The 18,696-nt window shown below is 36.2% G+C and overlaps 1 protein-coding gene across 2 annotated transcripts; it reads left to right on the top strand.

Moving 5' to 3' along the window:
* Window positions 1-568: 568 nt before the first annotated feature.
* LOC147387852 (uncharacterized) lies at window positions 569-18,594 on the top strand. Of its 2 annotated transcripts, XM_086420046.1 has the most exons (4): window positions 569-1,415; window positions 7,644-7,714; window positions 7,890-8,081; window positions 18,444-18,594. In XM_086420046.1, the coding sequence occupies exons 1-4, from the start codon at window positions 1,399-1,401 to the stop codon at window positions 18,479-18,481; spliced, it is 318 nt and encodes a 105-aa protein (XP_086276172.1). In that variant the 5' UTR covers window positions 569-1,398; the 3' UTR covers window positions 18,482-18,594. The 2 variants fall into 2 exon arrangements, with proteins under 2 accessions (XP_086276172.1, XP_086276173.1); XM_086420047.1 differs by lacking the exon at window positions 18,444-18,594 and having other exon boundaries at window positions 7,890-8,237.
* The last annotated feature ends 102 nt before the right edge of the window (window positions 18,595-18,696 follow it).

An 18,696-nucleotide genomic window follows, 5' to 3' on the forward strand; every position in this document is an offset into this window, starting at 1 on the left:
TGGATAATAGAACCCAGGTAATGATAATGGTTGCTTCAGGGGGTTTCTTGATCACTCATTTTTTTTCTAGCCATTCATCTCTGTGTCATTACCAAAGTGGCATCCCGTATGCTGTCTAGGTTCTACTTTTTCTCACCTGTTCTAGTCCCCTACATATACACACACACTCATCATGCGCCTCTGTTAGCTTCACTAACTACTATTTTGGCTGCTTCTTCTATTTTTATTTATTTTAGCATTTTATATCTTTTAAATTTTTTTAATAAGTAATTAATTATTACAATTTTTGTTTCTTGTAATTTCTCAAGAATTTTAATATATCATTTTCCTTTGATGATTTTCTGAACCTCGTCGTTCCACCACCTTGTTTCCTTTTGTGTTTGCATGCATGCATGCAGAAGTATGTGTATGCATCCGTATACCAAACTGACATGCACACTATGTGCTTCCAACCTGTTGAACCTCTGCTTCTGTGTTGCATGTCTTCCAAGTTTTGTACTTATCAAGTTATCATTCTCTCGGGGAAGCAGTGCAGCATCATTTATGAAGAGTATTGCTATGGGTATGGGCTATCAAATGAGCTTGGTAATTTTGCTATGTTATTATTGAAGTTACTTCTTCCTTTTGTACTATCATGGCAGTCAATGTCTAGTGGTCAGATTACATTTCAATTCCATTTTTTAAACTCTCTTGATTTACCTATTTAATTGCTCTTATTCGGATCTTTGGTCAGTTGCTTGAATTACTCTAGTGGCTGCTTTTGTTGACTTTAGTTCAGTTTCAACAGTTAAACTGAGCTATCACTATACCTTCACCTTATGTCTGTCTGTTTTAGAGGTAAATTTGGTTGTCTAAGGGTTTTGCATTCCATTGATCCTAATATGATGCAGCTGTCTTTAGTTATATTTTGTTGCTCTTGCAAGCAACTGTCAGTAAAGGGCCCAGTAGTTACAATTATTGGCATGTATTGGCAACCTGTTATTAGTTTTTGAATGCCAACTCACTAGATTACGGTGTAGAAAGCTGTCATCTGTCTCTAGTTTTAAGTGTCAAGCTAATTAGATTAAGGCATAGGCAGTTGTTAGCTTCTGGTTAAGCTCATTCCATATGTTTAGATTGTCAAATAGTAAAGATAACCAAATGGATGTAACAGCTAATTTTAGTTTTACTGGCTTGAGTGAGCCTTTTTTATCCTTATGTTTTGTTTAGGTTCCTTTCTGGATTATTTTGTGGGGTTGTGGGGGTGATGAGGGGGAGGTTTATTAGGACAATATGAATGTTCAAGTCACGTCCTTCTAGAAGTACAGCAACAAGTAACAAGTGCAATAGTGCATCTTATTGATTGCATTGAGAATGGCTGCTGGTTTGACAAGACAGATTCATCAGTGAAGCCTCAGAATGGGTGTTATGGTCAAGTAAGTGTCTAGCTATCTAAACCTCTTGTATTGTATTACTTAAATTGCATCCCACTTATAGTTCTTCTATGCTTGCTTCAGTGCTTGTCAACGATCTCTTTGGATCTGTTATTACACCTCGAATCTGTAGATAATTTGTTGCTAGTGTCATCTTACCAATGCTGATTGTAAATGACCTCGTTCTAAATTAAGGCACTGGTTCATGATCAGAGAGTAGCGTTTCTGTCTTAGCACGGCCCTTGGATTAGTATTTCGTTTTGGCTGTCTTGAAGATTGTTTGGTTTATCTTGAGTAGAAGTCTATATTGTTGTCATCTGAATTGCATAAAAGATGAGTTGTATCATTATTATCCAAAAATAAAAAAATGAAAAGAAAAAAGAAATGAGGTGTCATTTCTCAGTTTTTTATTCTTTGCCTAAATTCCATTTAGTTTGTAGTTGATAAATTGTTTGATGGTTTTTCTTTTTATTTAAGCTAGATCCGCTAAGTATTTTTTGTTTGATTTTTTTTTTTTTTTTTCGGAAGAAGAAATTGTAGCTGCATGAACTTATGATAGGAAATCCACTCTGGATACTTTCCTGGTACTAAGAGAGAAATTAGCTTGTGATTGACTAGAGTAAATCACTTGATTGTTTGACCTTTTATTCTGCATTTCTTCTGCATTTTAAAATATACAGAGATACAAAAATAGAAACCAAAGCATGGAAAGGTTGGTGAAAAGATGAATGATTACCATACCAAATTTATAATTGGACATAGCAATCGTGTTATGGATTACTTTAAAAACCAGATGAGATTATCTTCTAGATTTGAGAAGGAAATATGAACTTCTTTTCCATCATGATATTGGGCAGAATACTGCCAGAGATTTGCTGATAATTGAGAGCAAGGGAAGGCAACATACCTATCCTAATCGTACGTTGTCTTCCTTAAGTACTACTTAATGAAGGTCGCTCGTTGACTATGCCCTAGATGACCGACGTCCCAAACAACACGCTTGATTGAATTCCCTGTCACTCTTTTTGTTAATTGTGGTCAATCCTGTCTTCCTAAACTTGGGCCCTCTGGATAGGACTCCCAAATTTAACATCGGCTTCTCTAATCTTGCTCCCTAGATTTTTTCTAGGCTCCAGATTCGATCTAAGGCCATCAAATTGTATATCGAAATCAAACTACAGGTCGATTTAGTCTCTCTCCTTACCCTTTTTCACATTGGCATAGGGTTACTATTAAGAGCCCCAATTTCTTGAAATCGCTTACATCCCCTTCATTGGAGTTCTCCGATCTCTCCCCAGTATTGAATTTTCTAGATTTGCACCCCCCCCCCCCCCCGGGTCTAGGACCAAGGCTGTGACAAATTTGGGGGTACAACTCAAAACCAATTGGCAATGAGCTTATAAGGAGAGAGACAAGGCAATGAGTGTCCGATGTGAGACTAAACTCAATAGGCTGGTCATATCCTACATACTTCATACTTCTTGTTCCTTAACTTATCATTGATTGACTAACGATTGTTGTCTGAGTCTAGTAGATTGGGATTGTCAGTCCTCAGAATTCTTACTGCAATTGTAGAACACATTGCAAGGTTCACGCCTTTTGATCACTATTTATGATGTGTTGATTGGGTTTCTTAATTACCTTGGATTGGTTTTTTAGCACATTTTAAGTGGAAATTAATGGTGGATTTCTTTGGTAAGAGTTGTCGACATAAATATCAATTTTTCTATTTTTTTCTTCATATTTTAATAGACCAATGTTTATGATCCTTTATTCAAATTTTGAGTTGGGAGGCTCCCCTGGCTTTCGTCTCTTGACGTTAGTGTTGGCCTAGCAACAGTTCTTTTGCTGTTAGTGTTTTTTCTAATCTTTGTGTATTTCACTGCTCCACCGGAAATTTTTTCTATTCCTTAGTTTCCAACATGTCCAACATCGCTTATCTCCACCAATGCATAGGACATACATCTGTCCCAACATGTCCACTACACAAGACATAGTAGACTTTCCTTAGGGGCTATGCAGATGATCTTAGATTTAGAATTTTGCCAAACTTGACCTCTCAAATCTAAATTCTGATCTTCCATTGGATTAGGCAGAGTTAAGTTGATGAAGCTTTCTTGTATTCAATGTCAAGCAGTGATCTCACTAGTTTAGGCCCTTCTATTAGTGGTGTTGGGGAAATTGGTTTTGCGACAGAGACAAGGAGATAGTGGGTTCATAGAGCCTATTCGTGATTTGGAACTGCAATGCACTCCAAGAGGGAAGCCAGAGGCTGAGAGACAATCCATAATATTTTTTCGTAAGGTCTCATTGAGCTAGTAGTGTAGTGGACATGTTGGGACAGATGTATGTCCTATGCATTGGTGGAAGTAAGCGATAAGGGAGCAGGTACTGTTTCTACTCTAGGACTAGGTTGCCAAGGCTTTCTGGAGGGAAACATGGGTTGGTTTGTCGACTGAACTTTGATGGGGAGTTTGTTGAATGTAGCCATTGAAGTTAAGAGGAAGATTACTGTCAATCGATGAAACTCTAATTTTGTGTTGGAATGTTAGGGTATTAGATAATTAAGATGGAAATGTGGTGGTTAAAAGCTTGATTGTAAGTTGAGGAGCCACATTGTCATGCCTCGAAAAATTGGAGGATCATATCGATAGTAATCCATGGGGTAATAGAGATTACAGGTTGAATGACTTCTTGGGTTTGGGTACAACATGCATTATCCTCATTCTTTGAGAATAAGACTGTTGAACTACAAAATTTTAGTTGGGGCCTTTTCCATAATGGTTTTTTGCAGTTATGTAGGGTAACAATTCTAATGAGTCCTCAATAGTGTGCTCATCCCCACTAATGGGAATTTTCATTCTTAGTTTTGGAAAGAAGCTGGATGATGTGGTGGGTTATGGGACTTATTTGATGCATTGGTAAGATTTCAAAATGGGAATTTTCATACTCGATTTTGGGAAGAGCTGGATGATGTGGTGGGTTATGGGACTTCGTTTGGTGCATTGGTAGGATTTCAACATTTTTGTGTCTTCTAATGCTAAAAAACAACATATCTAGGTGTGTAAGCGTGAAAGACTTTTGGGAATTTGCTAATAGAAATCTTCTCAAGGATCTTTAGTTGGAAGTAGCAATGTTCATTTGGTAAAATATCGTAGAAAACATTATTATTTGAAGGCTGGATTGATTTCATATATCTAGAAACCGAGAGAAATATTTCTTCAATGTTTCTCATATACCAATTCCTAGACTGACATCAAACCATGTGCTTTTTCCTTTTTGACTAGGGGTGTATTTCTCTCCTTCCTTCTCCCTTTCAGTTGAGAATGTGACTTCAAATCCACAACATTGAAGGATGTGGAGTTATGAAATTCATTCTCTTTTGAGGGAATGCCTTGATATTCTTGTAAAAAATGAAAAAAAGAAAAGAAAAGAAAGGAAAAGAAAAGAAAAAGTGAATGCCTAGATACATGTTTCATAAACAACTTAAAGCTCTAAAGGAAAAAAATCCATGGAGATGGTTGAGTTATATTCTATGTTATACTCTTGAGTCATCTTCCTACTATTGGCGACGAGTTTATGGAGATGGTGTTAGACTTCCAAGTAGATGTTGACCTTAACTATTGTTCTAAAATAGCATCTTCATTTCCTTGATTCCAAAGAGGAAACATATTGGCGTGTAGATTTTAAACCATTAGTTGGTGGGGAGCATGTATAAGATCATTCATTGTCAAGCTTGGTACCAAAATTTGCTCTGTGCTCCCTTCAATGATTTCATTTGTCTTGGTGGATTTTGTTAAGAGTTGGACACGTTCTAGATTGGGTTCTACATTAATGAGTGCAGTGGTTCAAGGGTTCAGTATGGGATTCAGAGATAATGTGCTAAATTCCTATGGAGAAGCTAATGACCTTGTTATTCTTACTTGGGAGGATGGGCTTTTGCTTGAAATGGGTCATGTGGATTTTCAAAGATTGTGTTAGTTCTGCTTCCTTTTTATTTATGGTAAATATCTCTCCAAATTCAGGAGTTTCTAGGGGTTGAGAAAAATGAAATCCCCTCTTTCTGTTCATCTTTGTAATTTTAAGAGAAGCTTTGGGGATAATGGCATCACCAATTGTTGACATTGGCCCTTGTTCATTTTCGAAGGGGACGTTAATACTTGGATTTATTAGGTTCAATTTGCAGGTAATACCTTTGTTTAGTATTAGACATTTCTCACTCTCAAGTACTTGAGGGATCATTTGTTGCTATGAGATGATATCTAGTTTGAGCGTCAATTCAGCTTAAACCGAGTTATGACAACTTGGAGAAATTGGTGGGTATATTGAGATCCAGTATTCGTATTTACCCAATGACATATCTAGGCCAACTATCGTCTTAAGACTTTGTGTGACCCTTTTAAAGTGAGGTTTAAATGGATTGGCCACATGAAAATATAAAAGGCCATTTTTCCCAGTTTTTTTTCTTGAAAATTGACCAACCCCAAGGATCTCTAGAGCGAAGAAACATCCAAAGTTTGTAGAAAAGAAACCAACCAAAATTCTCTTTAAAGAAACCTCAGGAACTAAAATAACGAAAGAATTCCCCAAAAATTATTCAATTTCAAAGTACTACTTGGAAAGCCATTAGTTCCTTGTGAAATTAAATTTATGTTTCATGTGCTCCCTCCAAGGCTGACAACCCTATTTACAATCACAGACCACTTACCGCGGATACAACAGACTTTACATCGTCTACATCTATTATTGCTGCATGAAGAAGATACCACGTCAATCGAGACCTTCAACTCATCATCTACGCGTTGCTTGACAATTGGGGTTTCTAAGATGAATCTTTTTTCACCATTCAATTGTATCTTCCATCAAACATTTCGTTGGATAGCTTATTTCTACTTCAATCCATACTAGTTTCTCCTTCCTCTTGCCTTTTTTTTTTTCTTTTATAATTAAAAGGGACGAATCTGAGGGACATGAAGCTGAATCTCAGTGGATTTTGGTAGCAAGACCATTATGTCCTCTTGCCTTCTTCAACTTGCACCAAAATGCTCATAATTGACGCCTCCATTAATCTTCATTGTATATACCTAAACCTCTTTGTCGACTTTCCTTATTTTATATTTTATTGAGATTTTCCTAAGATTCCCTCAAGCGTACTCATTTATTTTTTACTTTATTGCTTAACCCTATGCTATCTAGTCCATCGTTTGCTCAGTTAAAATTTGGGTTTGCAATTCACCACTCTAGAACAAGCCCAGTTCTTGGGGGTAGTCAGAGACAAATCAATTTTTGGTTCTCTACTTTGGTTTGCTTGTGAAGATATATAATCATATGTAAGTAACAAGTGCATCTACAATGTTAAGAAGTTCTAACGACTGTAATGGTTGGTTTGCAAATTGGTTAGCTTGGGTTTGGTATATTCCACAAACCTGGTGCAAATGGTTTCTCAAACTGGTTCCTTCATACTCGTTCGCAGTTTGGTCTAGTAAGAACGAATCTGGTTACATAGGTTTAACCACTCATTCATCTCAACAGCCCTATCTCTGCTACTCATTTTATGGACATGCTTATTAACTATTGTAGATGCAGGTCTATAAATTATAGTTAGTCTTATTGTTGTACTGTAAAAAAAGTTCTTTTAATTTGACCTGTAAGTGACATAATACACTAAAAGCCCATCTTAAATTTAGCCACCTAATACAAATTCTTTGACATCCCCACCACTATCTTTATGGATTGAACCATAAAGATTTACTAGTAAAAAATCAAAATTTGTTGCTAATGAGTAATAATGTCAGTCAAGAATTGTTTGGACATTGTAAGAGATGTGACAGCACTAGTTGGAGTAGAAATACAAGAAAACCCCTTTATCAAGAATCAAAAAATTACAAAAGAGATAATATGATCCACACTCACGTACATGTGAGCTTGTACTCTAGAGACTTTGGACCTCTCAAATTTAGTGCTCACATGTTTAACATTCCTGCTTTGATATTGGATATTGATTCTGATCCTTGGGTGAGGTATACACATTGGATATTGGCTCATTTCTATACATATCTGTTCGCTTATGTAAGCAAATTGACTTTTTTCTCCATTTGTTTTAGCAATAACAGAAACTTATTCTCATGTATGGTTTGGAATTTTGATTGACAGAACAATTAGATTGGATGCATAATCTATCTTCATTATGTTCACATGTATATCTTACATTAAAATTCCCGGTACTTCCAGGGGATGTCTCATGCTCTGGTGCCCAATTCACTGCTTATCTCATTATGCTGGACTAATGTCAACTCCACGAGGTATTTACTCTTACCATTCATTTAATTTTTTTCATTAACTTCATACAATTTTCACTATTGAGATGCTGTTACTGTCACGTCATATATTGGATGAACAAAGTGAAATTTGGTTATGCCTTACAATGTTAGTTCAATGAATTGGCTCTCAAGTATTTAAGATATGGTCTGTTTTCAGGTTATGATCTCTTATACCTCCCTGGGAAGATTATCAGACCAGGGTGTGTAGGAAAGCTCGATTTCTACTTCGGGGTTCAGTTCGGTGCTAAAGTTTTCATTCTATCTGATGAGCTGTTTTTCTTGATCGTAATACGTTGGTCACTTTGGATGGATGACAAATGTATTTCAAGTTCTCTTGTAAATACCTCAGGTAAGTGTACAGGCTAAATTATTGTCTGTTTCTTTATATGATCAAATTCTTAAAGGTGGGAAGAATGCATGTTGTTAGTTACCCAGTTAGGTTCGATCATGTTGGCACACAATTATACAAATAGATGCACGCTTTAATAAAAATCTTTACTGTTATTATCTGCTCCTCATCCTAGTTATTGGATTGGTTTATTTTATTTTAAAAAAAGGTATAGATGTATTGATGTTAAAATAAATGATCTGACCATCTTAGTACCGTGCTATAATTGTCAAGCCCTCGGGCTTGCATGGTGATTCCCATCTGAATAATAGATCTTCAAAGAACACATTCCTAAATTCCTCAATCAGCTTGCACACACACACACACACAACAAAAAAAGGCTGAACTGATTGCTCCTTCCCATAAAAAAATTTCGTCTATTCTTCTTCCTAAGACCCCGATTGACAGGAAAACAAATTTGATGGCACATCCTCCTCTCTCCCTTGAGATGCCTGTGATTGACAACTTTCAAGCAAAGAACAAATCGAAAAGGGCAGACATCCAAAGTAACAAAGAGAAGAAATGAGACCACACAAAACAAGTAACATTGCAATGAATTAGATTGATGACTCCCCATACAACCTTCACATGGAATAAAAGCTGACTGAACTAATGCCATGAGCCATGATATCATCCACTAAAAGAAATATTCTAGAAAACGGACTGGATGTAGAAAGTTACCCATGACATTGGAAATTTCAACTAACTTGGAACCTGCATAAGGGATTTATTGAAAGATTAGACAAAAACACTGGTGATTTGGTAATATTTGACATTTAACCAGTGAATCCAATTACAAGGGTTCTTGAGCATCAAAGAGTCTTCTAAAACTGAAATCTAATGTTATCTTATCTCTGGATTGCATCATGAATTTTTCAATAGGTAGTAGAGTTGAAAGAGAGAGAGAGGTTTTAATTGATTAATTACTTAGCCCTAATTAGTCTTTAAATGGATGATTACACATATTGTAGTTAATCATAGTTGACAAATCAAATGTGATTAGTGGCAACATAAACAATTAATAAAATAGTGTTTTATTTCAACACTCCCCCTCAAGTTGATGCGTGGATATCGGCAACACCCAACTAGGACAAGATACCTTCAAATGCGATTTTGCTAACACCTTGGTAAGAATATCGGCAAGTTGTTGAGATATAGGAACAAAAAAGTACAAACCTACCCAGAAACAATCTTTTCTCTAATGAAATGTTGATCAACTCGATATGTTTCATTCTATCATAAGGGACTGGATTTGTTACTATGTTAATAGCTGATTTATTATCATAATATAGTGAAAAAAGGGTTATCACGGGAAGACATAAATCAGTTAGCAAGGTTTTGAGCCACAAGAACACACACTCCAAGTGTCATAGCTCTGTATTTTGACTCAGCACTGGATCGAGAAACCACATCTTGCTTCTTACTACGTTAAGTTACTAATTTGCCACCAACTTTAGTATAGTATCCAGAAGTGGACCATTTATCAATCATTGAACCAGTATAATCTACATCTGTCCATGTCTCAATGCGAAGATGACCATAATTACTGAAGAAAATACCTCGACCAGGATATCCCTTGAGATATCTAAGAATGCGATAGACAATAGTAAGGTGAGATGTGCGAGGGGAGTGCATAAACTGACTTATAGAACTAACAGTATAGGCAATATCAGGACAAGTCATAGACAAATAGATCAATTTTTCTACAAGATACTAATACTAGCCAATATTAGACAAACACTCTTCCTCAGAATCAGCCAACCTGTGATTCTGCTCAATAGGAGTATCGGCTGGACGAGAACCAAGCTGACCGGAGTCACGTAGTAAATCAAGAACATATTTACACTGAGAGATAAATAAACTAGAATGGGACCATGCAATCTCAATGCCAAAAAAATAACAAAGATGCCCAAGGTCTTTAATCTCAAATTGACGTCCTAAGTAAGACTTTATCATGATAATGTCATCACAATCATCTTCAGTAAGGACAATATCATCCACATAAACAATTAGAGCGACGATTTTACCTTGGGAGTGACGAAGGAAAAGGATATGATCAACAGAACTTTGATGGAACTCAAATTGATGCATTACTTTAGTAAAACGCTTAAACCATGCGCGAGGAGATTGCTTCAGTCCATCGAGAGAACGACGAAGGTGACAGACATGTCCAGAAGAAGCAGATGCAAGAAAATCAGGAAGTTGGACCATATAGACTTCTTCCTGAAGATCACTATTAAGAAATGCGTTTTTGACATCTATCTGAACGAGGGACTACCCTTAGATAGTAGCAATAGAAAAGAGAACATGAATGGTGGTCATTTTGACAATAGGAGCAAATGTTTCCTGGTAATCAATCTCATAAGTTTGAGCATATCCTTTGGCCACCAGACAGGCTTTATACCGAGCAATAGAACCATCAGAATTATGTTTAATGGTGAATATCCAACGACATCTCACAGTCTTCCTTCCAAGTGGAAGAGGAATAAATTCCCAAGAGTTTTCAAGAGTATTCAATTCATCAATCATAGTTGTTCGCCATTCAAGATGTGCAATAACATCTGCAACAATATTAGGAAGAGAAACAACAAAAATAAAAGAAAGAAAATTCTAATAGGAGGGTGAGTGCGAAATCAGATACATATTTAGAAATAGGATAGGTATAAGTGTGCTTCCCCTTACGAGTGGCAATAGGCTGATCATCACAAGGGTCAATAGGAGGCGGAATTGGATGTTAGAGAGTGAATTGGTCTGGCATAGAAGTGACGGTAGTATCGTGTGCCTACAAGGGAGGAGGAGGAATAAGCATGGGAAGAGGAAGTAATAAAGAAAAAGGGGTCATCATTAGGAGAATCTAGAGGAAATTACTTAGACTGACTCAATGTAGAATGAGGTATGCTCAAAGAAAGAGACATCCCAAGAAATGAAATGCCGTTGAAAGGGAAGATAACATCAGTATTCATTCTGGATAGAAGAATAACCCAAAAAATACATTTGACGGCTTTAGGATCAAGTTTAGTACAAGTTTAATCAAGAATTTGAACAAAACAAACGCACCCAAATACACGAGGAGGAAGTGGAAACAAAAGACAATCTGGATGAAGTTGAGAGGGGGAAGTGGCAAACTAAAGAACCCGAGAGGGTGTCTGATTGATAATGTTAACCGTAATAAGAATTGCATCGGCCTAATAGGATTGTAACACGTTCATGTCAATAGAAATGACACGAGCTAACTCCAAAATATGGTGATTTTTTCTTTCTGATCGGCCATTCTGCTGAGGAGTCTTAATATTGGACATTTGATGCTCATTGTCAGACTCTAAATAAATCTTCAAGACTTCACTGTAAGTGTACTCGGTAGCATGATCAAAACGGGAAGTCTTGACAGTACGACCAAACTAAGTATGAACCATAACAAGAAATTGCTTGAAAATCCCATAAACTTAACTCTTATGTTTCATAAGATAAACCCGAGTGGTACGACTATGATCATCGATAAACAAAACAAAATAGCGAAAACCAAGAATGTATGTGACGGGGAAGGAGCCCTACACATCAAAGTGAATTAAGTCGAGAGGAGCAGGTACAGTAGTATTCACATTAATAGGTTAATGAGAACGAATATGTTTAGCTAACTGACAAGTTTCACAAGAAAAATCAATCAAATTTATATTATTAAATAAAGCAGCGAACATGTGTTTCAAATATCTAAAGGAAATATGGCCTTAATGTAAGTGCCAACGCATCACAAGGGCCTTATTAGATTGATTACTATTACTAAACTGAGAAATAGTATAAGAGTTAGGTGACACAGGTGTGTTCAAGAGATATAAGCCATTCACTTCACGTCCAGTGCCAATCGTCATCTTCAATTCCAGATCCTGAAAGACATAGTGAGAGGGAAAAAAAGTTACAATTCAAATGTTTGGTAATGCTACTAACAAAGATAAGATTAATAGTAAGTTGAGGAACATGCAATGTATTAGTTAAGGATAAATGTGTAACAGAAAAATAACCTTGACTAGCTATAAAAGGCAAAAAATCATCAGTAAGGTGAATCTTGCGATAATCAGAACAAACACTATAGGTTTTGAACAGGGAGGACATATTGGTCATGTTATCTGAGGCGCCATAATCAATAATCTATGGTGAGGATGTGGTGGAAACATTATGTGCAGATGCAAAGGTACCTAAATGAGCGAAAGTAGAGACCGGTTGATATGAAGTCTCCATCTGATTGAAAAATTGTCAGAACTTGTCAAATTCAACCTGGGACATAGGTATCGAATTTCAAGAAAAGGTAACTGAAGGAGATGCATGATCAGTAGTCGACTGAGAGACTGCATGAGTTGAAGATCGGTGAGACTATTGATATTGTTGATTAGGCCGATCATGAAGTACATAGCAGTGGGCTTTTACATGACCCAACTTTCCATAATGATCGCACTTAGGTAGTTGGCATGTAGGTAGAGATCTACTAGGAGGCTGTGGAGAGAGCGTGCAAGCAAGCATAGTAGAGTGGTCTCTAGAAGAGTGAGGTAGTACAGCTGTGCGATGACTCTCATCCGTTAAGACATAAGAGCACGTAGTCTGTAGGGACGAAAAATTATCCATACCCAATAAATGATCTCTCGTATAGTCAAACTCATTCCGAAAATTAGCTAGAAACTGGAAAACTCGATTCTTATCTAGAATCGACATATATAATCCTTCATAAAAAAGGTCCTTCCAAACATAGGAATAGCAATAAAAGGTTAATTCTTCCCATTGAGCATGTAGTTGTGATATATATGTGGTGACTAAAGAGTCACCTTGCGCAAAGCGGGAAATCTCACTCTCTAAGTTGAGGATCTAAACATTGTTTTGACGTTGAGAGTAGATGCTTTTTGCGAAATCCCAAATTTGTTTTGCGGTCTTGGAGAACATAAAACCAACCGCAATGTGGTTGCATTGTTGTAACTAGCAAAGAACAAACCATAAAATCATTCACAAATCATTGGGGGTAAAAAGTATCAGTTGGTGCAGGTTGTTTGTCCGCCATTGTTAGGTGACCGATCTTTCCTTTTGTACCAATAAACATCTCAGCCGATCATGCCTAAAGTAAATAATTGTGACCATCTAATTTCAAGGTGATAATTTAGATGCTTGAAAACGGTCGAATGAGAGGGAATACCACCCAATTCATCACTATGATTGGTGACCGAGGAAGAAGATGTCCTGGAGGCCATCAAAAAATTGATGTGTTTTGGGTGGAGGAGAGTTTAAATAAGAAAATGAGAAGATTCACAAGGAGAAATTGATCGCAGCACCCTAAAACTGGCAATACCGATTGGAAGAGGTGTGGAAGGTGATCAAACACTCTTATAGGTGACACGAACAGCCATCAACTCAATTGTAGGGCACTAAGGAGCAGTTTTGCAATTGTTGTAAACCTCAAACAGGGGTTTAGTGGCTGTCACGTGCCCCAAAAATTCTCGAACAGCAGCTTCTTGTTGTTGCAACCATCAAACAGCAAGTCTGTTGTGAATGCAGCCCTTTAGGGTGGTTACAAGACCCTATCACATGATGCAATTAGGGTGTGGAGCACTAAAATAATTGAAGGCGAGGTTTTGGAGTTGTAGCAAGGTGGGTGAGGGGGGGGGGGGGGGGGGGGTTGATACCAAGTTGAGAGAGAGAGAAGAAGTTTTAATTGTGTAATTACTTTACCCTAATTAGGCTTTAAATAGCTGATTACACAGACCGTAGTCAACCATAGTTGACAAATCAAATGTGAGAACAACTAAGAAAATAGTGTTTTATTTCAACAAGTAGTTTTTATTATATGATAAAATACAAAGCAGGAACCTGCATTTGCCAAGGGAGACATGCCACACCATTTATTCTCCCTAAAGCAGACTTTATTCCCCTTTTCAATCTTTTCTTTTTCTGATAACATTAACAAAACGGGGGAGTTTTGTCAAGGAGATCACCCATCCAAATAAAAAAAACAAAAGAAAATTGCAATAATTACACCAATCTCAAGCATCACATATAACATTCAATTTAAACAAAAAAGTCCTTGAAAGATATTCCTCTGAATTCCTTGAAATTCTTTCTCCAAAAGAAGATACGCCCCCATTACAAATGAAGTTATTTTCTTTAAAAAATCATGTCGCTATGCCCCAACCATGTACCCCTATTTACAACAAATGTGGTCAATCTTGAAAGATATCTTTTTTTGAAATTTTGGTAAGATAGTAGTGATATCCTTCCATACTCCAATCCTGAATGACAATCTAACCTTGCAAATCCCACAATCTGGATTTGACTCTCTAAATTTGGCCTTACTGACCCTTATTCACGTACACTGGTTTTTCACCCCAAACCTTCATAGTCATTTTCTCAACTAAGCATTCATTTCATTTAATCTACATGGATGCTCAAATACCCTTGCTCTTTAGGCTTATTCATAGCTTTTTTCCTTGTGCTTCTAATCTTGTTTTGTCATTTAACTAACCATGTATCGTACTTCTAGTCAAGAAAGTTCACATCTTTTCGTATGATCTCCGTCAAATGACATTTTCGGTTTTCCTTTTTTAAAGAGTCCTTGACTTGTTCTAAATATGTTCCTCTCTGCTATTGTTATTGCTCTTTCAAATATATATAGTGTTCGGTTGCCAAAGTCCTGTCCTACATGAGCTAAAATTTTCTAAATGAGCTGATTTTATTTTTTTATTTAGATCTTCTCAAAAAATCAGCTAATTTTGAAACTTTAACCGCAGCTTATAAGTTTAAGAGTCGTGGACCATCAGTTTATGAACCACTTTTGATGGGATTTCAAAATGGGCTGATTTTTTGTGAGGATGATCTCTCACCATAAAGATCACCCGCACAAAATATCAGCTCATTCCGAAACTTTTAGCCCATATAAGATAACTGACTGTTGAACCCGACCCATATATATATATATATATATATATATATATATATAGGGGGCAGTTCATGGGACATACGTAAAAACAATGGTTTTTCAAAATATGGGTTAGAGGTTTTGGATTGAGCTGATTTTTTGCGAGGATGGTCACTATGATGAGAAGATCATCCTCACAAAAAATCAGCTCAATTTAATACTTCTAAATCCATCAAAAGTGATTTACAAATTATTAGTAAAAATTGACGGTCCACATTCTAAATCACTTTTAATGGGGTTAGAAATTTTAGATTGGACTGATTTTTTTTTTCCAGATGATCTTCCCATCATAGAGATCATCCTCACAAAAAATCAGCTCAATCCGAAACTTCTAACCCTTATTTTGAAATTTTATTGATGTTAATAGTTTTTTCATGTCCCTTGATCCGTTCCCATATATATAGCAAACGGATCAAGGGACACATGTAAAAATCATGTAACATTAATAAATTTTCAAAATAGGGGTTAGAAATTTCGGATTGAGCTGATTTTTTGTGAGGATGATCTCTATGATGGGAAGATCATCCGAAAAAACAAATCAGTCCAATCTGAAACTTCTAACCCCATTAAAAGTGATTTAGAATGTGGACCATTGATTTTTTGCCAATAATTTGTAAATCACTTTTGATGGATTTAGAAGTTTCAGATTGAGATGATTTTTTTGTGAGGATAATCTTCTCATCATAGTGACCATTCTCGCAAAAAAAGTCAGCTCAATCCAAAACCTCTAACCCATATTTTTCAAAAATCATTGTTTTTACATATGTCCCATGAACCGCCCCTACCCACATATATATAATATATGAGTAGGATCAAGAGCCAACCATTTGGTCAAAAAATCCGCCACATTCCGAAATTCCTAACCCATATTGGATAAAACACGTTTGCCAAATAGTTGGCTCTTGATCCTAATATATATATATATATATATTAGCCCATTTTGAAACTTCTAACCTCTGGTTACAAGTTGAGGAAGTGTGGACTGTCAATTTGTAGACCACTCTTGATGGGGTTAGAAGTTTGAGATTATCCTTAAAAAAAATCAGCCCATTCCAAAACATCTATAACCCATATAAGATGAAACACATTGGCAAACTGTGTATATATATAGAAATAGCATTTCGTAGACAACGTTTGTCCTATATGACTTGAAAGTTTTGGATTGGACTGACTTTGTGAGGATCTCTATGATCATCCTCTAAAAAATTCAGTCCACTTTGAAACTTCTAACCCTATCAAAAGTGGTTTAGAATTGTGAATCGTAGATTTTTTAACTGTAATTTTATAAATTACTTTTGATGGGGTTAGAAGTTTCGGATTGGGTTGAGTATTTTTATAGGATAATCTGCTCACCCTAGTAATCCTCATAAAAAAATCAGCCCAATCTCAATCCAAAACTTTTAAGCCATATAAAGACAAATTGTCTCCCAACGTTGTATGTAATACAAGACCATATATATATATATATATATATATAGGGAAATGTTCAACACCCTACACTTTACCCTATGCTTTACCAAACGTGTTTTGTCCTACATGGGTTAGAAGTTTTGGAATTGGCTGATTTTTGGTGAGGATGATCTCTATGGTTAGAAGATCCTCCTCACCAAAATCAGCCCATTCCGAAATTTCTAGCCCCGTGTTTACAAGTTAAAAAATCGTGGACCGTCCATTTTTTGTAAATCATTTTTTATGGGGTTAGAAGTTTTAGAATGGGTTGATTTTTGGTGAGGATGATCTTCTCACCAAAAATCAGCATATTCCAAAACTTCTAACCCATGTAGGACAAAACACGTAGGGTAAAGTGTAGGGTGTTGAACGGGACCTATATATATATAGGGAAATGTCAACACTCAACATTTTGCCCAACAATTTACCCAACACGTTTTGTCCTACATGGGTTAGAAGTTTTGGGATGGGCTGATTTTTTATGAGGATGATCTCAATTTACCCAACATGTTTTGTCCTACATGGGTTAGAAGTTTTGGAATGAGGAGATCATCCTCATAATAATCAGCCCATTCCAAAACTTCTAACCCCATGTTTACAAGTTGAAAAATCGTGGACCGTCTATTTTTTGTAAATCATTTGTGATGGGGTTAGAAGTTTTGGAATGAGCTGATTTTTGATGGGGATGATCTCCTCACCAAAAATCAGTTTATTCCAAAACTTCTAACCCATGTAGGACAAAACATATTGGGCAAATTGTTGGGTGCCAAACAGGACCCATATATATATATATATATAATTTGAATCCGTGTACACACATATCTACTCGTATATGTACAATGTGTTTTGTCTTAGGTGGGCTAAAGTTTTTGATTGAGCTGATTTTTAGTGAGGATGATCTCATCATAGAAATCATCCTCACCAAAAATCAGTTCAATGCAAAACTTTTAGCCACTACAACCAAACGCGTTGTAGATATGCTAGTGGATATGTGTGTACATGGAACCCGACCCCCATATATATATATATATATATATATATATGGGTGACGTTCAATAGTCAATGTTAGGGAGTTAATTTTGTCTCATTGCTTAAAAGTTACGGATTGAGCTGATTATCACAAAAAATCAGCCCAATCAGAAACTTTTATTTAAATCCATCAAAAGTAAACACATATTATTGATAAAAATTGACGCTCCACAATTCTAATTACTTTTGATGGGGTTAGAAGGTTTAAATTAGGATGTGGAGATCATTCTCACAAAGAATCAGCTCAATCTGAAACTTTAAACCCATATAGGACAAATTGTTGGCTCTCTAACGCATTTGTTCTATATGACTTAAAAGTTTTGGATTAAGCTGATTTTTTGTGAGGGTGATCTCTAAGGTGAGTAGATGATCCTCACAAAAAATCAGCCCAATTTGAAATTTTTAATCCATTAAAAGTGATTTACAAATTATTAATAAAAAATCGACGGTCCACAATGCCAAATCACTTTTGATGGGGTTAGAAGTTTCAGATTGGGCTGATTTTTTGTGAGGATCATCTCCTAATTATTTAGATCAGCCCAATCCGAACTTGGATTTAATCCATGACCTCGAAGGTGCCTTGAAATGTGTCAAACCAACCGAGGTATGGGTCTCTAAGACCCTATTTCAAATATAAAGTAAATACGAACTGGTTTCAACTTCTCATTATCCCTTCAAATTGTCACACTTGAACCAAGAATCACATTTCAAATCCTCAGTAGCCTTTTAGAGAAAGTTATGTCAGGCAGTCCAATGGCGAGGGGTTTTCAGTGTACAATCTATTACTAACTGTGTTTTCTTCCATCTTTAATTAAATTCAGGGTTTCTCCTATTCGTGGTTTGACTTAAAACTCTTACTGATACGCGTTTGGTCTATCTTGTATTCTGTCTTGCAGAAACCAAGTGCCATCCCTCACAATGGTTACTTGATTAATCAAAATCAAACTTGAACCAAAATTTATTATTGGAATTACAGGTCTTTGTTTCAGTACAATAACCAGAATTATTATTAAATATAGTAAGTTTTGGCCCTTCTAATATTGGTTCCTAAATTTAATTGGACCAAGAATATGATCAGAACCCCTCACACGATTCAGGCGCTTTTTGTTTGGTGTGCATGGTTGATGAAGACAGAATTTAGCAGATTTG

This window comes from Akebia trifoliata, chromosome 13 (assembly GCF_017979445.1).
Source record: "Akebia trifoliata isolate Shusen 1 chromosome 13, ASM1797944v1, whole genome shotgun sequence".
Taxonomy (NCBI): Eukaryota; Viridiplantae; Streptophyta; class Magnoliopsida; order Ranunculales; family Lardizabalaceae; genus Akebia; species Akebia trifoliata.